The sequence below is a fragment of the Akebia trifoliata genome, chromosome 5, assembly GCF_017979445.1.
Source record: "Akebia trifoliata isolate Shusen 1 chromosome 5, ASM1797944v1, whole genome shotgun sequence".
NCBI classification, from domain to species: Eukaryota; Viridiplantae; Streptophyta; class Magnoliopsida; order Ranunculales; family Lardizabalaceae; genus Akebia; species Akebia trifoliata.
In genome coordinates this window covers 23,226,736-23,252,049 of record NC_141379.1, presented here as the reverse complement: position 1 = coordinate 23,252,049, position 25,314 = coordinate 23,226,736, and the positions used below count along the sequence as shown (strand labels likewise).

Below are 25,314 nucleotides of genomic sequence, written 5' to 3'. Positions count from 1 at the left end.
CAAAATTGTTGAGGGTTCGTGGGATATTTCTTTAAGGACCCCTCCATTTGGGGGTCCAAAGAATTAAAGAAATAATGGAAGAGGGTTATCCAAAAATCAAAGTAAATCAAGCAAGACTAAGGTCAAGGTATTAAAGTCGATCAAGTAAGACTGAAGTCAAAATTAAAGTCAATTAAGCAAGACTGAAGTCAAGATATTAAAAGTCAATCAATTAAGACTAAAGTCAAAACATTAAAAGTCAATCAAATAAGACCAAAAGTCATAATAGAGATCTAATTAAATAATAACTCTATCTAATAGAGTTCTAACTAAAAAACAATTCTACCTAAAACAATTTGAATTAAAACAAATTCTAACTAAAACAATTCTAATTAAAACACAATTCTACCTAAAACAATTTTAACTAAAACACAATTCTAATTAAAAGATCTCTAATTAAACACTAACTCTATCCAAATCAACCCCTAAAAACATCTATAAATAGAGGTGCTCACACCCTATTTTCGTATTAAATCATAAACCCTAGGAGAGTAGGTCTAGAAGCTCCCCTAGCCCCCCATAAACCCTAGTTTTGGAGCCCCAACTCCTTAGCTAACATCCCTCTTCAATTTTAGTCTAGAAATCACCCAAAAGCCTTCTTTAAAACATCCCCAAATCCGCAACGAACTTGAAGATTTCAGATTCAAAAACAAGGAGATACCTTGCCTCGGAGTCCGAAGTCAAATCGAAGTCAAACAGGAAAACAGAACGAAGCAAGGGAGCACGGTACAAGGAGTTCTTTTTGTCAGATCTGAGGGAACCAAGTCCTTGCCATCGGAAAGGTAAACCTTTTATTTTTATTTATTTTCTATCTAGGTTTTAGCAATGTAATTTACTTGGGAATTTAGTAGAGACCGGCTTTGGCCGGGCGGGTTGGTGGTGCCTAACACCTTCCAACCCCGTAACTTGATCCCCGAATTCAATGTTTTTGGTTTTAGATTAGTTTTTATCCGTTTAGAGTCATTGATCGGTTCCTAGACCGTAATAACTAGGTGGCGACTCCCAAACCTCAAGGGTCAAAAGTGGATCCGCGCACCCCGCGGATCGAAGGCGCTTTCAATATATATATGATTTTTAACCTTAGTTATATAACTTGACTATCACAGTGAATAAATATTGATGGCATTAGTTTCTCCCATAAAAGAATACCTATCAATAGATTTCTCAGTCGTTCAGCCTCAGTTCCCAACTAACTCTAATTCCATTGTAGATTTAGCCATATATGTCTGCTTGGATGATTTACAAAAGAAACCTCCTCCACCTAATGTGAAATATAACCACTAGTGGACTTGAATTCTTCAGATTCTAAGATCTAATTCGCATCACTATACCTTTTTAACATATTTGGGCTTCCATTAAAATGTATGCCCATGTCCATGGTTCCTCTCAAATATCTGAGAATTCTTACTAAATGTTGTCCAATGGTCTTTATTAGGATTACTAGTATACCTACTTAACACCCCACAACAAAAGTTATATCTAGACGAGTACAATTCATTAACTACATCAAACTTTCTATTATATTAACATATTCCTTTTGTGATACACTATCACCTCTATTCTTTTTTAACTTCATGTTCGGATTTAAAGGAGTCAAAACAGGTACACTCTAAAGTACCCAAACTTCTTTAAATTTTTTTTCTACTTAATGGCTTTGAAACAATACAAATCCTTCATTTTTCCTTGCTATTTTAATCCCTAACATGACATCAACTTCTCCTAAATCTTTTATCTCAAATTTTGATTTTAGGAAAGATTTAGTTTCATCAACTATTTTTAGATTTGTTATTAAAATTAACATATCGTCTACGTACAAGCAAATGATTGCACCAGTCTTATCACTAAATTTGCTATATACGCATTTATCACAATCATTGAAAATATATCCACTAGACTTTAACACATAATCGAACTTCTTATGCCATTGTTTAGGTACTTATTTTAGTCTATATAATGACGTTAGTAACCTACACACTTTGTTCTCTTGACCATCAACCACACACCATTCGAGTAGTTCCATATAAATTTCTTCTTTTAAATCACTATTTAAGAATGTCGTTTTGATATCAATTTGCTGAACAACTAGTTTGTAAAACTCTAACAGTAGTCATCCTAGTGATTGGAAAGTACAAGTCAAAGTAATCTATCCCTTCCTTCTATTTAAAGCCTTTGGCAACCAACCTTGTTTTAAACTTATCTATCGATCCATCTGACCTTAACTTCTTTGTAAATACCCATTTGCATCTAATAGGTTTGGTACATTTGGGTAATTCGACCAATTCCTAAGTATGATTTAACATGATTGACTCTAATTCACTGTTAATGACTTCTTTAAAAAAAAACATCATCAAGAGATGTCACCGCTTCTTGATAAGATCATCATCTACTAAATAAGTATATAAATCATCTCCTAGATTGGTTTCTTTTCTAATTTTTCCACTTCTTTTAAGTTTTATTTCTTCTACAACCTCACTAGGATGTATCTCTTCAAGAATTGGTTTTTCACCTTTTTCACATTTTTTCCTTTGTCACTAGAGCTTAAAAAAGTTTTAATCTTCATTGGGAAAATATCTTCAAAAATTCAACATCCCTAATTTCAATGATGTCATTACTATCAACATCATCTTCATTAGATCTTAAGGTTAATAATATATATGAAGTAATATTTTCAGAGTATTCTAAAAATGCACAATTAACTATTTTAGGTCTTATCTTTCATTTTTTTGGTTTCTGAGAGTCCTATCTTACATAGACAACCCCACACTTTTAGGTAACTTAAGTTAGGTGCATAACCTTTCCAAAATTCCTAAGGAATTTTTCCTAATTTTCTATAAGGAATTTTATTAGTAATGTGACATGCAATCAAAATAACTTTTCTCTACAAATTACTAGGCATTCCAAAGTTTATATGTAATTGTAGACACCCCAATTTGAATGGGCCCCTCACTCGAAAGGGCAAAAAAATACTAGTTTTTCAACAAAATTTGTTAACGAGCCACAAAGGCCCAAATCATTAAAAAGCAACATTTTGATCAAATCGAGGTCCCTAAGACCCCCTATGGGCCTAGTGGGCCCACCCAAAAAGATTTGGTGTACCCCCATCTTCACTTCTTCGCTTTCAAAACCAAAAATATCGGATTTCAATAAAAGTCGCCAACGGGCTTAAAAAGCCCAATTTGCCAACACGTGGCATTTTGATTAATCTAATGATTCTAAAATTTCCTAAAAAGATAAAAAATTGTAAAATGAGACTTGAGATACCCATCCTTTCATAACCTTCACCGTTCCGCTCCCAAATCGAAAAATACCTCAAATCCATTTAAAGCTCACAAACCCTCAACTTTCCAAAATCAATTTCTCACCTTACCCCTAACCTAAATTCAATCCCATATCGCTTAAAACCATACAACCCATTCACCTTCAAAAATCCAATCTAAAATGACCCCAACCAACTCCTAAATTCCAAAAACCTTTCATAACCCAAGCCCAATACACTAAAAAGCCCACAAATCATTATCCATATCCAATCCATAACCCATAACTTATTAACCACAACCCACATCAACCAATCATCATTTTGATCACCAAAGATGACACATGTCATCACCCCCTCTCACCTCCCTCATCTAATCACCTACCTCCATCACTTTTCTCTAAACATTCATCTATCCACATCATCTCTCTCCACAAATCACTTCAACCCATACCCTACCTAACTTACCCACCTCACCCTTCTCTAACACCATCAACCACCCATATCACAACCCATACCCTAACTTATCATTTTTCTCTAATCACTCCACCAACTCACATCACAACCTACACCTCCCCTCATCATTTCTTACAAAAATCTATTCTCCTAAACCTAACAAATACTCCTCCTCTTCAATCAAACACCTACCCTCACCAATCAATTCATCTAATCACCCCATCTCCCCATCTTTTTTAACACATGTCATCATCTCATTAACCCTCCCAAAAACTCAAACATCTAATCCCTTACACCCCCTTACACAACCTATTTTCCTAAATCTAAATACCTTACCTCCTCAACTAACCCAATACTCAATCAAATACTTAACACCTTACACCCCCCATTCTCTCAATCACACATCACCCATCTCATCTCACCAACACTCCACTCAAATGGATTGGGTAAGATCTAAATCATTTAGATCCAAACACAACTCACTTACCTTCATTACATAACTACCCTCATTCCATCCATAAATTTCATACCCCTCACCCTTAAAACCTATGTCATTCTCTACTCTCCCAAGAATTCATCCCATCATATCCCTAAAAAATCCTTCCAACACCTATAAATACCTCCCTCCATTCCCCAAAAATGGTTATCAAGTCTTACCAACTCTCCCCTACCAAATCTCATACAAGAAAAAATCTTCTGTAAACTATCTTCTTCTGCTACTCTCATACTCCCATATATTCTAAAATTTTTTACGTTATCATAAGTTACTAAGGAATCAACTCAAGAAGACATAGAAGAAGAAGAAGAAGAAGAAGGAAGAAAAGAAAAGCAACCTTGAAGCTTCAAGGTGGGTCAAATGATCAATACCTCCCTCTATCTCTCTACCCTCTCCTCATCCCTCTTCTATTATCCCCTCATCTCTTTATTTTATTTTTAAATGGACTTAGGATGAATGCTTCCCCTCCCCTAATTCCGATAAATCGAACTTCAGTTCGGTTGAAAGTATAGGGGTTGTAATCCCTTTTAATACAAAACCAATTTTAATCCCAAAAATTATTTTGAGGTAATTAGATTCGGACCCTTCTCAATCCATGAGAATAGACCCCTATCCATTAGCCAACACTTTTCAAAAGTATGGCATGTAAAGGCTACAATTCTATATGAGTCATCACCCTCAATGCAATGTTCCATATAGTCTAGCCGACATTAAATCCCTACTTAGAGAACAAGCCCCCGACACATGGCACTTTATTTTGTTTACAATTTTATTAAAAAATGACCGAGTTGTGTTGAGGTTACTGTCACTTGACGGGGAGAAAAGGGTGCCTAACACCTTTCTTTTTCTTTAAACGAGCCGCTTACCCCGATCTCAAGGTTTGATTAGTACCTTATCCATCGTGAATCATTAAACACCAAAATGTCACTTTTTCGAAAAAAAATGTATATCAGGTGACCATTCACACTCTCTTACAATATGAAGGTGGCGACTCCAAACCTTAGTAGGTGTGGTATTCGTAATCGAGAACCACAAATCTACAGTAATGCATTTAACATTTTCTTAAGAGATCTATTCTTCCTTTCTGTTATTCCATTTGATTCAGGTGAGTATGGAGGCCTGACTTCATGTATAATGTCATTTTGTTCACAAAATTGACTAAGGAGATTATAATCATATTCTCCTTTTCTATCAAATCGTAATCTCTTAATCTTCCTATTTAACTGATTTTCTATTTCATTTTTATATTTCAAATACATATCTTCTACTTCATTTTTACTTCTAAGAAGATAGACTCCTGTAAATCTAGAATAATCATCTATAAAAGTAATGTAATACTTTTTACTTTTTCTAGACTCAAAATTTCTAAAATCTCCAAGATCACTATGAATAAGAGTAAGAAGTTCCGAAGAAATTCTTGATATACTAAAGTGTAGTTTATGTGTAAATTTTGATTTTACACAAATCTCACATTTATCTAATTCCTTAATTTCTAAATTGGGTAAAATACTCAAATTCTTCAATTTTTTTAATTTTCCTATACTGGTGTGACCTAGTGTAGCACGCCATAAAGAAATTGACTCAACATGGTAACTAGAAAATGATGCATTTTCAGTCATAACATTGAGTACAAACAAACCCCCATTACAATATCATTTCCTAGAAATACCCCATTTTTGGTTGACACAAGTTTGTTCGACTCAAGCACAAGCTTTATTCCAGTTTTGTTCAAAAAGAGATCTAGATACAAGATTTCTTCTAATGGTAGGAACATGTAGAACATCTGTAGGTGCTAGTGTCTTCCCAGAATTCAACTTGATAATCACTTTGCCGTTTTTAGCAACCAAAGATGTCTTCAAATCTCCTAAATAGACCACTTCATTTCCCACAAGATTATAAGAGGTAAACATATCATTGTTTTGACATACGTGCTTCATAACACCAGTGTCAATAGCCTACTCCTTAGAGTTTTCCACAAGGCTGACTTCTGAGAGAACTGCAACTATCTTCTTATCATCTATTTTTGTTAGATTCACATGGTTCCTTTTCAATTTTAAATTGACCTTCCTAAATTTGCACTCAGATGCATGATAACCAGGTTTATCACACACGAAATAACTACCTTTTGGCTTCTTGAAGCCAATAATGTTCTTTATAGTCCCTCTTTTTTGAACTCCTTCTTAGGTTTGGACCTAGATGGTTGATGGTCTCCTTCTACAAGATTGGCTTTAGTGACATACTGTTTTACCTTACCATTTTTTTTCTCATTCTACTCGTGTCTTCTATATTAATGTGAACAATAAGATTTTCGAATGACTTTTCTTTCTTTTTCTGTCTCAAATTGGTATTGTATTCATTCCAATTCTCAAGGAGTTTCTCGATAAGAGACAATACTACAAATTGTTTAAGCAATTTAATGCCTTCATGGGTTAATTTGTGAACAATATTCTAAAATTCATTCATTTGGTCCATAATTGATTTTCCATCAACTATTACAAACTCTAAAAAATTTTCACTATATATTTTTTAACCCCTACATTTTCAATTACATATTTTTTTTAAAGCCCCCCATAATTCTCTTGATGTCTCATACATATAGTAAATGTCATACAAGGTAATTATAAGACAAGATAAAATGTAATTTTTACAAAACCATCTATTTTGTTCCAGTTTTGTAGGTAGGGATATGTTTCTATTGATTTTTTTTCCTTCAAAACAAATAAAACATTTAGGACTTAAAGGAAGAACAACATTTTAGGCTCCATCTTTGATAAAATTTTCTGTTATGTGAGCACCACTCTTGTATTTATCTGATGTAAGACTAAAATTTGGAAGAGTTGTCTTTACAATTATCACAAATAAGAAAGTTAAAAGAATCTTTGACTTTTAGCTTATACAAAAAAGGGAAAAACTTATGTTTCAACAATTAAGGAAATCTCTACACTTTACAAATAATACTCAAGAGGTCTTGAGTTCAAACCTTGTCCCCAACAAAACATATAAAACATAAGAATATTTTACATGATAAAATTATGAATTTTTTCAATAGAACCTTCAACCTAACTCGATCTTCCTTGTGCTTCGTAGAATTTTTAGCTTTCAAGGTAGGAAACTTTTGGACCTCCTATAGTCTTAGTTTTGATTTGCATTGCAAATTTAATTTTAAAAATCTAATATTATTTTCATTAAAGTTAGGATAAAAGATATTTTGAAAAGATCATGCTTTTAAATGTATTATTTGATGTTCCATAATGAATCTTTATCTCTTTTTAATGCTCTTGTTGAGTTTTTAGTTGCAGAAAAACTTTTAGATACTCCTAATAGTCATAGTTTTCAATGCATCGTAACTTTTAATTTTAAAATCTTGTATGTTTTATTTTAAATTAGAAAAATATTAATTTATTACAAAATAATGTTTAGAATTGTTTGTTTAGTGTATTTTCTTATTGAATCGATTTGAAAAATTATTATTGAAGAGTATTGATAGATTTGGGAAAAATAGTCGAAGGAGATAACAAATCCCCTTTGCTCGGTCAACCCATCTCGATCGACCGACCTTTTGTCCCATAAAGAACTTGAGGATGAGAAACTTTCAAATTCAGTCGACCCAATACGCTTATTCGATTGACTAAACTACCTCGTTCAACCAATCTTATGTAAAAAGCTCCAATTCAATTTGTTTTCAACACAATTTTTTGCCACCAACTGGTACACTTTTCAACACCTTAGTTTCATTAAAAATATTTAAGTAAAAGTTTTTCATATAGTTTAAGTTATTTAATGAAAATAAGGGATTACCCCTATTTGAAAAAAAATATAGGAATGGTTTAAAAATCCAAATTTCAACAAATAAAAATATAATTTTTAGGTTCAAGAACAAAATGAAATTTTCGATGTTTTTGTTAGATGTTTGACTCCCAACTTTTTGGACATTTCGTTCAAACTAAGTTTTAAAAATTACATAATGTCAAATCTCCTATTTAAGACTTTCCTATTCAAAAATACGTTTCAATTTGAAGAACTTCGAAATTTTACTTTTTCAACACTAAGCCAAATTTTTACCATTTTTTCACAACTTTAACCAACCTTCAATGGTTTTGTACGAATTACCTATATAAACTATCTTTGCCACTTTTGATCATTATCTTCAAATTCTTTTATAAAATGAGTATTGATACTTGAATTTATTGAAAAATTTACTTTTATTTCTTCAAAGAATTTACAAAAATTAGTTTGAGTTGAGAAAGAAAATGTTTTGAATTATTGAAATTCAAAAAGATCGCATTGTAGGTGCGACGTCTTTTATTTTATTTAAAAAAAAAGTCTAGACTCTCATTGTTTACGTGTAGTGGCGAGGGAATATCTGAGTATTGATTTACTTTCTATTATCGCAAGGCGATTGTTGCATATTTATTTATGATTCTGTTATCACGAGGCAATGAGTACTATTTTATTTTTACGGGTTGGGCCATTGCACGCTAGGAAGTTGGATGTCCATTCTATATACTTGTATGTTTCATTTTATTTTCAAAATAAAAGATATCTATATGTAGTTATTTTTTGATCCATTAAAGAATTTGTGAAAGCATTAAGGGATAGTTTGTCATATCACGTCTGGAGTAACATATCATCCTAGGATAAACAATTGTGATGGTTAACTTCTATGTAGTATGGGATGCATAGGGGAGTAGCATTACTACTAAGATCTAGGAGTTTCATCTTTATTTTTACCGAGGAACTAATGTAAAGTAACTGTGAAAAGTGTAGAGATGTTTTAGGGAACCATATTAAGATGAAGATGATTAGTCAATAATCATTAATAGTCTAGTAGTAGTCGAACATATTGACACTTCGTGAAAGGACTTGTACCTTATAGTCACAATCAACGACAAACCTGAATTGGAAAAATTGTCACCCTAGTGTGTTAAGTGTAGCAATCAGCCACTAAATCAATAACTAACGATGAAGTTCCACATCGGTGAAGTTTGAAACATATTTGGATCCTGACTGGAAAATATCCAGTTGCAGTTCTTACGCTCTTGACAAACACACTGCCATTGTTTGTACTTATTGAATCTACTTTATTTTAATTTATAAAATCTGAATTTTATTTTGTTAACTATTTTAAATAGTGATTGTAGTTATAATTCTAACATGTTTACTTTAAGATTAAAAATTATTTCATTAAAAGTTGAAGAACGAGATTTTAAAGTTGAATATTCACAGGTTGATGAAAGGAGTTATTTATTTTCTAAAATGACTTACATTTTGTTTTGAAATGTCTCCTAAGGTTTTGAAGCTCTATATTTTATTTATTATTTTAAAAATAGAGCTAGTAAGTTGACAGATGATATAGATATTTATTACTCTTTAGTTATTGTTTATTTCATAAATTTTATGTTATGTGACATGATTTGCGGTTATTTAAGTATAGGATGATTTAACCATTTTGTTATTGTTTACACGGGAAAACTTCTATATCTTTTCAAAATATTTTAGAATGATTTTTCCCATCTTTTTAGGTGACTGTTAATTTGAAATATTTGTTACCTGTTGGGCAACTCCCTTATTACTCACCTTATCATTTACTCTTTTAGTTTTAACAGATTTCGAAGTTAGTCTTGAGGAATAAATTTTAAATTAGCACTTGTAATTCATTACTGGTGAGTTGTAGCCCTCGTTTACTTAAGGATATTTTAGGATTTAGTTATTTGTTTCATTTTGTTAATGATGTATATTTGGAATATTATAAGTGAATCATAGATTAGAATTGAGGTTGTTTTCGCACTCTGATATTCTTTATATATATTTTTTCCATTGCCATATTTATGTTGATATCACATTTTGGAAGAGTTTTTAGTATCTCAGATTCTAGCGTAAAATCATGGGGATTCGTGCTGAAATTTGGGGGTGCCATAAGGTTTTTGCTAAGATCCATCTTGAACCTAAAACTTTAATGACAGGGGAGAAAAGTTAGAGAAAATTGTATCGTTCGTGAAGATCCTCGCACCTAATGATGCAAACAGTGGTGGTGAATTCTCGACCCTGAGATTCTTTATCGATTCGATCTTTCTACAATTGAATTACAAGTGTTGGGTTTGTTGATACAAAATCACCACATTTCTTTTGTTTCTTGAAGTTGATGGGCTTTACCACTTATGTGGGGTATTTTGCTTTCATTAGCTTATGGGAAATAAAATGGGGTCCATAGATGGTTTTTATTGTCCATAAAAAGGGATTTCTCTGAAAGGGGGGTTTTATTTTTTGTAGAGTGTAAGAAAGCATTGAGTCTCTATGTGTATTTTTCTTCTTTTGTAAAACCTAGAAGCTCAAGGTTCTCGAGGGTGATCTTTCATATTATTGTTATAGGTTTGTGACAATGGAAGTAGGACTGAAATTTTTTGTTTAGGTTCTTACTAGAGTTAGGTGTAGAGATTTCATGGATTTCACTGTAGTATTGGAGGTTAGACCTCAATTGTTGTAATTTTTTCCTTGATTAGTGCATTTTTATTTGTTGACTTGCGCATAGATGTAACTCCATTGTGAGTGAACCATGTAAATCTTATGTTGTAGTTATTTTTCTTTTCTCTATTATCTTTATTGTTACTTGCATTTTCTTTGCAACACATTCTTAGGGTTTGGTTGCTGGAATTAAATAATTTGTTGTTAAAAGGGATTAATTTCAATAATCAATTTTATGTGTGTGGCTTGGAATCTAGCCACAACAAGTAGTATCAAAGCATCCGAGTTGTGTATGCAAGGCGTTTAATAAATTGCTTGTAAGATATTTTTTGCAAAAAAAAAACAAAGTGGCGAGTACTCATTTTGAGGTGGAGAAATTTGATAGGAAAAATGATTTTGAATTGTTGAAGAAAGAAACCAATAAAGTTGAAGAGTTTACAATCAAATTTATGGAAAATGAAGTGTTCATGGCTCAAAGTAATCCCATTTTATTTATTTATTATCAAAATTGGATTTTTGATTGTAGTGCTACGCATCACATATGCCCCTATCGATTTTGGTTTAGTTCATATGAACTGTGTAAAGGTGATTCGGTGTCGATAGGAAATAACTCAAGTAGCAAAATGTTTGGGGTTGGCATGATAAGATTGAGAATGTTTTAGGAGATGGTGAGAATACTTGAAGGTGTTAGACATGTACTGTTGAAAAAGAGTTTGATTTCTCTTTCTGAATTAGACTCAAATGGCTAAAATTTCACTGGGCAAGGTAGAGTTCTCAAAATTGCCAAAAGAGCATTGGTTGTCATTAAAGGTGTCCGAGTTGACAATTTATACAAGTTAATTGGAGAAATGATGGTTAGAGATGCAAAAATGGTAGGAAAAAAAATGATAACTTCTCAATTTGGTTGTGGCATTGTAGGTTGGGCCACATGAGTAAAGAAGGCGTGATGCAGTTGACAAAGGTGGAAATCAATGAGAACTTAATGGATATGATAACGAATTTCAAATAGAGAAGTTGGAGAGGAACTTGAATTTTTTAGGTTTCATGGCAATGTAAGTTTGGTGGTTTGGTAATGACATGCAAGTGATTTTCTATCAAGGTAGAGACGGTTGGGTTTGGTGATATAAAATCTCTGCATTTCTTTTGTTTCTTAAGGTTGATAGGCTTTACCACTTATGTAGGGTGTAGCGCCCACCTTATCTCTCTCTCTGTTTGGGCATTGAGCCTTTCGGTTGAGCCTAACTCCTCTTTAAGATAGGGTCATACCCCATCCAGAGTTTAGTTAAAAAGGGGGTTGTTAAGTATACTATGTAATTGATAGAGTCACCATTGTTCAGGTTTGAGGGATGTGAACAATCACCCATTAATTGAGATGACTCTCAATTTGGTCTGCGTGATCCAGAGATGTGGGTATGCGATTCGATTGAAAAAAGGGAAGGTGTTAGGCACCCCTATCCCCCGTCCTAAGGGGTGACTACTTTATATTTGCTTTGAATAATATCTCATGTTTTGCTTTGCAAATTTGATGGTTTGGGTGGTGAACGAGTGAGATTCGAATTGAATCGTAGTTTCTACATGGGAAAGTGGGTTAATCAAAGTGATCTCGATTGATTGATATGGACTGGGAAAATTTTCGAAGCGGTCCCTAGTCATTTTGTTTGGTCATTCTGAGTGCGTAATGCACAAGGTAGTATTCTAAATTACTCCACCAGAGTAAGAACTAAAACTAGAACTCGTACTAAGAACTCTAACTTATAACTTAAATAAATTATTTATTTACAAATTTGTACATGTGTGCTCAACAAACGATCGAGCAGAACTTCACTATGGTTATACTTTTTAGAATCAGGATTTCGACAATGCTTCTGGAGTATTGGATGAAGTGGGATCGAGAATCGAGCAGAGATTCAATAGTGTCGGGAGAAAGTAGGAAATGGATTAGTTGAATTGGGCCGGATTTCATTAGTATATAAAAAAAATGGGAAATGGTTTGGTCAATTCAGATAGGGTTTTGACTGTGGATAATGGATGAAGGATGGGATGAAATGGTTAGGGTTTTGGGTTCATCAGGTCATCGAAAGATTGAAAAGTAGCAAGAAAGTAGGTGAGAGCTCAAGTCAAAGAAATAATGATCTTAGGGTTTGAAGGTGTGTTGAAATGAGGGGGAGTACCCTTTTTATAGGACAACATAAACTGACCTTGAATCTCGTTCGGTGAGTTGTCTTGTCAACGACATGTTTGCATGCATGCTAAGGGTAGTTTGGGGTGATTGGGATGTCAATTTGGACTAGCCAAACCGATCTTGCAAGTCGATCTGAGCAGTTAATGGTTGACCTTGGGAGTGGTTGGAAAGTTGATTTGGTGGGTAGAGTGGGCTTAAAAGGCCCAATAGATTTGTTGGTGGGACCATTAGGGTTTTGGGAAGCTTCGAGACGATTTCAGAAACTTGAGAAACTCCTAGTTTCTGAGAAAGTTGGGGAATGGTACAAAGATTTTCGAGAACGGTTTTTAGGGTTTGAGAAGGCTGTGGGAAAGTTTAGAAAAGGTTCTAGGCCTTCGAAAGGGTCAGGAATATATCTGAGAAAAGTTTTAGGTTTTCAATTTTGGACGAAGTTTCAGTGTCGAGGTTTTTGGGAGGATTTAAGATTAGGTTTAGGGGTTCTGGGAAGTGTTTTAGGGAGTGGAGTTTTGGCTTCTTCTCTGCTTTTGGACCTCATCGGAGAATTGTAACCCTACCGAAATGCTACCACTTTGTACACACACACACACAAAAAAAAAAAAAAAAAAAACCAAGTACGTAATTTTGGGGTGTCTATAGCTACCCATTTTTCGAGAGTTTCTTGCGACGAATCAAAAAGTTTCTTAATAATATGAAATTATTCACTTTTAGTCGTTCGCCAATCATGCTTGATAGGCTACTGCAATGGCCATTGCATAGTTTGGTTTGTAGGATATATGTGGTCAAACCCCGAGCTTCGACATTTACCCAGAATTCTACCATCCAATTATTGAGCTCTGAAGGGTTGCCTTCAATGCATCAGCATCAATGCATGGAAAAAAACTTGTTTTAAGGTCCCAAGAGGTTGCCCTTGAGATTGACACTTAGATCAAGTTGTGATGGGGGTGTGATACTTTGAAGGGGTGTAATACGTTGCGATAGCTTTCTTAAGTTTGATCTTGAATTGGCTTTGTCTTGAAGAACTGGTACCTTGAAGACAAAAACCATTGTTATAGATTTTGTCACAATTATGAACTGCCCCCTTTATTAATATATTTATTTTTAAATAATTATGATTTTTATTATAAAATATAATAATAAAGTTCAAATTCAATAATTATTCAACAATGATTCAATTCGAATACATTAGGAAAATATTCGTAGAAAACCTAAAACACTTTATGAAATATACAAAATAATTTTGTGATTTCTTATGAAAATCCATCAACTTCAATCCCTCTAAAAAAACCTATTTGGTTCTTGGGATTTAAATGTTGAAAATAAAATTTTAAGGGTAAAATGGTAAAAAATGTTATAACATTCTTAATTGAAGATTTTATAAATTTCTGAAAAAAAAAAAATCCGGAGAATTTAGTGTCTATAGAAAAGGTAAAAATATTTAAATTATTAAAAAACTATATTAAATCAAAAGTTTTAAAAAAAAAAAAAAAAAAAAATCCATTTTCAAAACATATCAACGAGTCATCTAGAAACTCAGAAGTAGAGACAGTGGTGAGTGGTGACTCACCCGAGTCATGTCGGTCTCGGATAATTTTAAAACCATGCTCGGCAGTTGGCAAAGGTGTTTTAGCGGTTGGAGGGTCGGAGCTGTGTAGTAATTGAATTGTTAGTTTAGGATTCTTAACGTCAATAAAGTCTTTCATTTGTTCTTCAATGGCTGTTGCCTTCTCGACTCACTCTCTCTCGTTCGCTCCTCAAATTATTGCTTTTCGAAAACCCTCCAAAACCCTAGAACTCAAATTATCAACCTTCTCAAGCATCCAACAATGTCATCTTCAATCCAAATCCAATCTAGGGTTTCGAATCGTTCCTCGTTGCTTTAAATCCTCTCTTAGAATTGATGATGACCAAGACTCTGAACCAGAGGTACGTTCTCGTTTCTCCTTCTCTCTAGCAATTTAAGTTCTTTGAATTTTATGTGTTTTGTTTGTGAAATTAACTGTGGAACATTGTATGTTTTTGAATTTATGCTCTCTTATTGAAGCCTGGAAGCAAACTCCCCACAAAAACAAAAACAATGTGCAAAACATTTATTTATTTATTTTAATTTTTGGATTATATTAGATGGTCCAACAATCAAGAGAATCCAATTGATGCAGATTAGATGGATTCTTGATTAGTAGTATTTGGGAATAATACTTCCTGAAATTGTTTCACTTGGTGCTTCCTGGACCCGCTTGATGACCATGCACCCTTTGATTCTTGGTTGTGCCAGTCCTTTGAGATATCCACTCCCTTTTGTTTTGTAAATATGCGGTTTTAATATCCAGACTATTAAAACAAAGCGAGAAAATAATCCCCTCATTTATTCTTGATTGTGGGAGCAATATTAGACATCAATTCCCTTTTTCTTTTTTGGTTTGAAAAATATGTGGTTTTAAGATATAAAGTTTCAGAAAAAATGAAGAAAATGTGGGATTTTCTTTCCTTTGAAGGAAGGGTTGGTTTTGTAATTGTGAGGAGTGTTTGATTGGAAAGAGGAGGAAGATATTCTTGCCATCATTTTTAGCATTAAAGCTTTATTATTCTAATGGTCATCTTTATTTGCTGATTGTCGGGATTTGTTTTTTGAGTTCATTATTACTTTATATATATATAATTATTTTATTTTATTTTATTTTTGGGAGGGGAGGGGAGGGGAGGGGGGGGGGGGGGTCGAGATTAGTTTTTATTCTGCTTTTTTTATTTTCTGTAGAGCGTAAGCAGGTTATCATTGTTTTCTTTTTCCATGTATTTCCTTCTGTTCTGGTCTTTGATATAATAGTTCATTAAATGATTTGTAGAGTACTGTCTTGTGATTTTTTTTTTCTATATATATCAGACAAAGTATTTATCTTGTTCTGTATCATAATTGTGAAGTATAACAAATTTCTTTAGACAAGTGACAGGGAAGATTATAGTGAGATTAAATCAGAAGGCAAAGTGGGTCAGAATATATCCAATATGAAGACCCTCATTGAGGTTTATAAGGAGGCTGTTCTGGATGGGGACACAGATACTGTTTCCAATATAGAGGCAATGATATACATTATGGAAAATGAGAAGAATAAATTGGTCAAGAAGGTTGCTGAATTAACAGCAGATATAGCTTCTGGTAAAGAAAATCATATTCGAGTGCAAGCGGATTTCGAAAATTTTAGAAAACGGTCAGAAAAGGATCGGCTTACATTGACATCTAATGGTCAGCGAGAAGTGATTGAGAGCCTTTTGTCAATAGTAGACAATTTTGAGAAGGCCAAGCAACAGGTTGTACCAGAAACAGAAAAGGGGAAAAAGATTGATGCAAGCTATCAGGGTATATACAAGCAATTTGTGGAGACCTTGAGAAGCTTACGTGTTTCTGTTGTAGAAACTGTGGGCAAGCCTTTTGATCCATCTGTAAGTAGAACCTTTTAGTACTTGCTTCAGTTCCATGTTTTCATTCGTCTGTTTTCTCCGCTGTTGCTGACTTACGTTTGAAAGTTAAAAGTTAGTTTCATTTATTTTAGATGGGGTTGTTTGTTAGTCACTTATTTTCTTGATATATCTACCTCACCCTTAGTGTTTTGGTTAAGCTTAAATTAGGGACTCACTAAATTTGGTAATTACCTAAGAAAAGAGAAACCTTTCACTTTAAATGTTTTTATAGAACCATTACAACTATAAAAGGTGGAAAGGTGTCTCTAACATTGATCAAACTTGTGGAGTTTGTTAAGTGTTTTGGTTAAGCTTTTGGTAATTATCTAAGAAAGGAGAAACCTTTCACTTGTTAGTATTTTTGTGCCCATACAAGTCAATTATATTTTGAGACTATTTACTTGTAATCCATGAACTAAGTAAGGCTTGATCATATTTGATATAGCCTAAAATTTATAATAAAAATAAAATGATTATGCGATCATTATATTATGGGTAACTAGTTTTGACATTCATTAGATATGAATGTTTTGTTTTGAGGCAACATTGTAAGTGATTTTGGACCATAGTAGATCTATGGAGGAAATCCAAAAATACCAGATCCTTGTAAACCTCGAATTTTGACCAAGGTTAGGAAATGAGTTTGTGGACAACTCATTTTTTATGGCTCTCACATGTACGATGATTCTTTCTATGGATTCGAGTTTTTTCCATCAAGGCTAAGTAGTCTCATTGGCATATGAATATGTGTTAGCACATATTGGAGAACCGTGCAGAAGATCATCTCAATTTTCTTCCACTAGATATACATAGTTTTGACGCCATTAAATGAAGTTATTGATATTTTTCTATGTATTTACACTGATCCTTTGACCTGATGATTATATGAATTCTATGAGCTTTAATTATGAACTTTCGATTCGTTAAAAGCTTGAGGTTTTCATTGACCAATATACTAGACGTTTTGGGGATCTAGTTGATCTCATGAGAATATCATGATGATATTAATATGGGATTCCATAGGATGGCCATCCCAAGACTTCCCACATCTTGAATCATTTTAATATTTGGATGAATAAATAAAGATGCTAGCCGGTGAGATTTTGATCAAATGATTTTTAAAATATTATATATGTTATATTATATTTTGAAAATAATTTTAAAATATTTTTGTGTCGTCTATTATGAATTAAATGATTAAGATGGTGGAAAAACTCTTGATGATCTGGATGATTTAATAAGATACTTGAGTGATGTGGAAGGATCACGATGTGATTACATGTATGGGTTGAATTAATTTTTCAGTATACTATGTACCGGTTATGGGACATAGTACAATGGCGCGATGGTGTTTGTGTGATAGCACTGGGTATTGGTACATACACTCAAGTGTTACTTTTGTGTGATTCCACCCCAGAGCTTATATTTATTGATGCATGTGGGAGTTCTCCCATAAAGAAGAATAAGAGATGCAGTTATTTAATATAGCCTTGATAGTTAGTCTTTAGTAACAGGCCTCATGCATGTCTCTCACTAAAAGTAACACTTGGGTGTCTTTAGTAACAGGTTAGGTTATTCCATAAAATAAAATAAAAAAATTGAAAATCAAATGCATTCATTTGTACGGGACAGTTTACAAAAAGTAAATGTAAAATCCCATTGTTAATGGATAAAAATTTATAAGAGAAACTTATTCATTAAATAAAATAAATTTAAAAGTTATTGAAATGACTTGTGCATGTATTTACACACAAAATTTCTTATTAAATATAATTGGTTGTAATCTTTATTATAAATACAAAAAACCTCATTCATGCATCCATGCAAATCCTTTATTAAACGAATTGTATTCGAATTATAGCATGCAAGCATGATGTTGACTCTCCCTTTAATGAAATCACGTTTTTCATGTGCATGCATGTAAGGAGTTTTGTTTATTAAATAATATCAACTTTAAAGTATTTATAAAAAGAGAATTTAATTCTCAATCTCGAACTAGTATAAATAGTGGATTTACCTATTCAAAAAATAACAACTCAAGCAATAATAACTCATTCTCTATAATCTCTTAGTTTTCTTTAAATGTTTTAATTGTTGAGTACACCCATAAGTACTCGATGCATTAAAATTTGGGATATTTGGGGTGAAGATCTAGGAGTCCAGAATTGTGAAAGCAATTGTGGTTTTTGTACTTTTTTTTTATCAGATTTAGATTTGATTATCGACAGATATAATCACGAGGTATGATTTACTAATTTTTTTATTTTTATTTTATACTAACTTATATTATGTAGATTAAGAATCTTCGACTCGATCCGCGACGCATGTAGTATCGCCTACATCACTTTAAATGTTTTTATAGAACATTAGAGCTATAAATTGTGGAAAAGTGTCTCTAACATTGGTCAAATTTGGGGATCTACAGACATTTACTCACCATTTTTTTTTTACAAGTCAAAGATCTTTATTGAACTAAACTTGTTTGAGGTGACCATAAAAAGGTACCCAAAAAAAAAAAAAATGAGAAAAGAATGAAAAAGAAAGAAAACCCCTAAATTACACTTCAATGCTACACACCCAACCCCATTTTGTTATGAAATCTTCAAAGCCCCCATTCGATTCTTGGAAGACCTTGCTCCAAAGAAAAATAGACCCCAAGATTGAGAAGAAAATTTCTTCCATGGAAGTCTCCTTTCCCTTGAAAGTCCTAAAGTTTCTCTTTTTCTGAATCTCCCAACAAATCACAAACAACGTCGAACTCCAAAGTTTTCTCTTAAAGGCCAAAAAACCCACTCCAAAGACTAACCACCCAGCAACTAAATTATGAAAACTCTTCGGAGCACATCAAGAAACTCCAAAGAGGCCCAAGAAATGAGACCAAATCTCAGAAGCCATCTTGCAATGAAGAAATAGATGGTCCACATACTCGTCATCCTCCTTACAAAGGCCACAAAAATTTATCGAAATGATTCCCCTCTTCATAACATTGTCCAACATCAAAATTTGCCTATAAATTACTCTTGGAATTGATTATGTCACAATAATTGCATTGACGCAAAATAGAAGATGGCACATGGGAAAGTCATAACCAAATAGACCTTCAACCCTGATTGTCTCTACCATGATTATGACCCTTTAAGAATTGTGTCCTTATGTAGCACCAAACGTTGGATCAACAACAGTCTCAATTTTGATAATCGTATTACTCATATTCTTGAGGATGTTGGGCAACATGTGAACTACCACCAAAGAGCAAAATATGTGTTAAGCATGTGCTTAAATAATACATACTATAGGCTACAACATTTGACATTCACTCATCTTTATATTCTTTCTTTTTTAAAACTTTGTTTGAATAAAAGACTCTTGTTACCAACTATTATAACATAAATGATTAAATGATATTCTAATGTGTTTAGTATAATCTTATATATGTGCATTAGTTGTACCTAAGTTTATCTATGTTTTTAACATATTACCCAAATATTACCTTCATTTTTTCACAAAAAATGAAATTATGAATGATTGTGACTCGTAGATAAATTTATTTTCTACTAAGGAATGCGCATCATCTTTAATTTAGATGTTTTTGAATAGTTTATGGTATTAACTATCTATTAGTCAATTTATAACATTAGCAAAGTTTTCTTTTATTTTTAAAGTGCTTTTTAAAAAATGAAAAAAAAAATCTCTATGTTATAGAGCAAAAAAGCTATCATCATCAAAAATAGCAATAGTAATAGTTGTAGCAACAATAGCAAAGGCTCGTCCCAACGACGTGGGGCCAGTTAAATGAATTATGTTCCTCCATTCTACTTTACTTGAAGCCAAGTATTTTGTTTTCAAGAGTGGGTTCATATATACTTTCATTGTCTCCATCCACGTTCTTTTGGGTCTTTCTTGCTCTTTCAAGATCTTAAATTTGAATATTTATTCTAATTGGGACTGTTATTGTCACACCCTAAAAATTTTGAACCTTAACCCGATCCATGACCCGGTTCAAGATCCTAATTTAAGGGTATGAGAAGAAACAAGAACCATTGAATCATATCAACTAAATATAAAAAAAAAAGAATTAAAACAAACAGAAACCAATGCTTATCAAAATTGAGAACATCATCCTAGAACCCAATCAAAATGACAACTGTAGTTATACTTTTTAGGTACTTATTACAGTCAACCTAGATATAACAAAATAAAATAAAATAATTCTAAATTTAAATCCTAAAGAAACTAAACAACTAATTAAAATAATTAAACTATCTCCACTGCTGATTCTGGATCGCCCAACTCCAATTTCAATGCTTATTATTTGAATAGTTTTTCTGACAAAATCGGTAAGCTAAAGCTTGCAAAATAGTCAACACTATACTAGCATCTATGCATACATACATACAAATAAAAAGAAATATATGATCATGTTATTATCAAGTAACCAAGTAATTCCAAAACAATCAATGCATGCAATGCTGATCAATTTTCCCACCGACTTGGCCATAACCATCATCAACAATTTTTCCAATAGTTCGATCAAACTCTCTATTCCAAAACAATCAATGCATGCAATGATGACTAATTTTCACACCTACTTGGCTGTAATCATTATCTCCGATTTTCCCAACAATTCGGTCAAACTCTTTGTTCCAAAACGCGGAACCTTTCTTGAGGGTCGTTCACCCAAGGATTCCTGACTTGCTCAATTCATCATTCCAAAGCGTGTCCATGATTATACAATTTCACATTCATCTTCTAAAAGAACATTCCATGCAGTTTGAATACAAACATTATCAAGACAATCGAATATTTATCACCAAAATCTACCAAAATATTTATATTCATGCTTTCGAAATACTAAAATACATGTAAAACATAAAAAAATACAGAAATATTTAGTTTTTTTTTTGTAAATATATTATCAAGTATATTTTACAAAAATCAGCAACTTCTTTAGTTGCTGTATTTCTTTTTTTTTTTTTTTTTTGGACATTACACAATCTATCCGATCCAGTTTTTGGCGTCCCCTATTTTTCTTAAAACTAAAGAGAGAGGGGTATAGGAGCAAGGTTATTAGGGGGCTGTGGTGAGGATATTGTTCAAATGCACTGTTAACTGCACATCCAGCCTCTATTCAGCAATTACAACAAAAAATCTGGGCAAAACCCTTCATTGAATCTTCCATTCAGAGAGAAAACTGTGAAGAGGTAAATTTTTTTCTTAATTTTAATTCCACATAATTTATTGTGTTTCCTAGTAGAGACAACCAAGTAGATAAATTCTTAGCCATCCTATCTTGAAAGCAATCCAAAATGTAATGGGTTGGACTTTCAAGCAGCAGTAGTTATGGGACACACCTGAGTAGCACACTTTTGAGCTCCGACTTTTGTAGATGCACTGTATCTTGAACTATAAAAAACATTTGCACATGGTGGGGTCGACAAGGTACAACTGTTGCTTGTGCACCCGCAAGTAATCGAGGGTAGAAAAAATGTAGTACTTGTTACGTGAACTTCCATATGGAAACATAATACTTATAAGACGGGGCCTAAATGGCATGTGGGGAAAATAGAGAATATGGGAAAGTGCATGACAAGGGTTTTGTGAAAAAAGTTATTGGGTTATAATTGTTTAAGTTTATCATACATATGATTTAATATTTAGCTAATATGTACTTATTTCTTTAGGGAAGAAGGTCAAGGTGGGTATTGACCTAAATGGTCTAGAATTAGGGTTGTAGGTTAATTAAGGAGTATAGAAATAAATCGTAAAGATCTTAGGTGAGCTCTGAAATTCACGGCTTAGGTTTTAGGGAAATCGTGAGTTAGAGGTAATCAAGAGTTACTCGATAGAGAGAAGATTTGGTTGCCCTATGGGGTTGTTAAGAGCAAAAGTTTTATATTAATGATATTTGAAATCACTAACTGATTCATAGTAGAGGGTTTTCTAAATAAAACAGCAAAAATAATTAAGAGAGAAGAAGAAACACATAATTTCAGTTAGAATCACTCAAACTAAACCTAGGCCTCACTCCAAGGATTTGAAGCTTCAGACCTCTCAAGGACTAGAAAGTGACATAAGATCCTAAGCAACCCATAATTTAAGCTAGAATCACTTTAGCATCAACCTAGGCCCCACAACTTGAGAAATTTTCTATATCGAGAAAGTTACTATTTCCTGAATCAACCATGAAGTGCTAATAAAAGTCAAATTAATGAATAAATGATGATTCTAGGCTATTACCAAAATATTAAATTGAGTGCTCCTAAAACTGACAACTTCCACAAGCTTAGGGTCTCAATCTCTTGCTTATATTTGAATGTATATGATGAATTTCCATGATGACAATTATTGTTTTAGGGTGAAATGCTATATTCAACTATTCACAAAATTAATGTCAACTCTCAAGCAGTATTTCTTAATTGTACGAGATAAAGGATGGAGATCTTATATCTGTGGAGTGAATGTTGGTACTTTTGGATTATTGGGCTGAATATTTACAATAGTTAAATAGTTTCATGAATTTATAATATTTCATATGTAGTTTTCAGCAAGTTTAGAATCTTTGATTGGTAAATGCATGGGTCGCCTAATCATCATCGTTATAGATTTTCTGAAAAACTTTTATGTTTTCCTAATTTTTTTGTATTTTATTAATTGAAATTAATTTCGAAATACAAAAATAGTGCCATAATAAATAATTAACTGTTACATGTTGTTTCACTAATTTTGATGCCTTAGACCTTCCAAAAAAAAAATCTTGATGCCCTAGTTTGTTGCCTTCCGGATGCCAATTTTTCCCCACCAAAGTACTGTTTGTAAAACCGTATGCTTTATTGGCTAATGGCTCATTTGGGACAGTACAGTAGCTTTCATTGAAGTGCTTCTGTAGAATCATGATTGCATAATTGGTTGTTTGGTAAAAAGAAGCTTTTGTATAGGAGAGTGTGTTTGAATGACCATAACTCCCTTTAAATAACAAGTCGGGTTTAACATACATTATATCACTAGGTTTGGTTTCACAAGGCCAATATTTCTTACTAATTGCTAACTCATGGATCCCATTAATCAAAGAACACAAATAAAATTAAACTTTAGAACCATTAAAATTACAAAATGGGGATTTATTATCAATGGTAACGATGATGTTGTTACTTGAGAGAGTAGAGAAGATGGGGCTGCAACCCCTGATAGGCTGGGTTCTAACCGTTGGAGAAGATGTTGCTGTCAAAAGAGAGAGGCAGAAGCGATATGCAAACTCTTAAAACCATTGAAGATGATGGAAGCTAGATAAATTGTAAATTACACCATTGGAGATGATGTGTGGGGAAGGGGTTTTTAAAAGAGGTAACCAGTGAGGTATGTTTGCTTGGTTTGATTGATCCACTGTGATTTTTTGGATTACTATGTCTTTGAAGTCTGGGTAATTTTAAATAACTATGGTTAGGGTTTCAAGTATTAATTGGAACTTGAGAGGGATGGGTCATTCTTGTGTGCCAGGATAGGTGTTAGGACCTAACCTGATTATGAATCATTTAGTGTGATAATACTGATGACATGTCTTGATGAAATAGAAATTTCAAGTCTTTAAGTGTGATGCTATGTTAACCAATGAACAGATTGTATAATTTTATTTTCTGGTTCTGCTTTTCTGTGAGCTGTACAACTTTTCGATTGAAAAAGCACAAACATTTTTCTTGAATGATAGGTTTTTATTTTGTCTGGTTAATTTATTTGATTTCCTCTTTTGATGGTGAAGGTTCATGAGGCCATTGCACGCGAAGAGTCTCAAAAATTCAAGGAAGGAATAATTATTAAAGAAATTTGCCGTGGATTTATTCTTGGAGATAGACTTCTAAGACCAGCCAAAGTTAAAGTCTCTTCTGGTCCAGGTCGTAAGGCCCCAATTGCCACTGAGGAATCTATTGGACAGACCGCAGCCATGCTGGATTAGATGATGGCTCGGTGCCCAACTGGTAACATTTAAGTAGAATTCGAACTCTTATTACTCAATCATCATCATTTGCATGCCTTCGCATTATGGTCCTCTCTTTAGATGTTTCAAGCATTTGAACACCCTTATGAGCCAAATACCAAATCTTCACGTTCTGCACAAGTTGTACTTTGTGTCTAGACTATTAGGCTCTGAAAAATTCAGTTTTTCATGTAACCATGTATTGGCTTTCGTTGCCCATGAATACAGATAATACTACATACATACACACATGCATGGGTTCATGGTATGACCCTTCACTAGTCTGTGCTTTAATTTGGTCCAATTTCTGAGCAATTTAATTCTTACAAGGGAAAGCCCGGGTTTAGTGGAATTCGTTTGTATGAACCTTCATTTGGAAGAAAAACTCATTTTAGCTGCTCTCATTTCTGATTAAACCATGCAGAAATGCACCGGTGTCTAGAACCAAGTATTTGCCTTTCCTTTTAGACACAAAAGCTTGATATTGTCCTCTATAGCCTTGTGGAACACATTTTGGGCCAATTAATCCTACAATCAAAACTTTCGGTGGAACAATATGTAAATTATTAGCTTGATCCCTGATTTCTAGTTATTAGATTTGAGCATTTTTCATGGTTGATTCCCATCCAATTATTTTTACTGTACTATTTGAAATTAACTGCAAATTCTTATGACTAGATACGGGTTGGTTTCTGTGGGGTTTGATCTCTGATTTTACACACCATTTCATTTGCATCTTATTAACTTAATGTTCATTACCAAAAGTCCTCAAAACAATTTCAAATTACCATAGTTAGCAATTCAGAATATGACTAAAATTTGATATGAAAGATGTCGTGATAGCTTGGATTCGATGGATAAGAATTTGATACAAGAATATTTCATGTCATGGTTTTAACAATTATTAGACTCGTCTAAGTTACCGAGATGACTCATCTTAGGCATCTAAGTATCGATCACTGAAGAAGGAAAAGAGACAGGTGTGACTCTTTCGTATCAATGGC

The 25,314-nt window shown here is 33.2% G+C and overlaps 1 protein-coding gene across 2 annotated transcripts; it reads left to right on the top strand.

The window, feature by feature from the left end:
• Positions 1–14,510: 14,510 nt before the first annotated feature.
• LOC147401673 (uncharacterized) lies at positions 14,511–24,922 on the top strand. 2 transcript variants are annotated; one of them, XM_086443035.1, is made up of 3 exons: positions 14,511–14,811; positions 15,823–16,323; positions 24,095–24,922. In XM_086443035.1, exons 1-3 carry the CDS (start codon positions 14,599–14,601, stop codon positions 24,287–24,289), a joined length of 909 nt encoding a protein of 302 aa, XP_086299161.1. In that variant the 5' UTR covers positions 14,511–14,598; the 3' UTR covers positions 24,290–24,922. The 2 variants fall into 2 exon arrangements, with proteins under 2 accessions (XP_086299161.1, XP_086299162.1); XM_086443036.1 differs by having other exon boundaries at positions 14,648–14,811; positions 15,834–16,323.
• The last annotated feature ends 392 nt before the right edge of the window (positions 24,923–25,314 follow it).

What these genes read in the sequence shown, in the direction of transcription:
- LOC147401673 (XM_086443035.1), top strand. Translation starts at nt 14,599, where the DNA reads ATGGCTGTTGCCTTCTCGACTCACTCTCTCTCGTTCGCTCCTCAAATT. An exon ending in ACCAAGACTCTGAACCAGAG is followed by an intron (nt 14,812 to 15,822) that starts GTACGTTCTCGT and finishes AAATTTCTTTAG; the next exon opens with ACAAGTGACAGGGAAGATTA. An exon ending in GCAAGCCTTTTGATCCATCT is followed by an intron (nt 16,324 to 24,094) that starts GTAAGTAGAACC and finishes TTGATGGTGAAG; the next exon opens with GTTCATGAGGCCATTGCACG.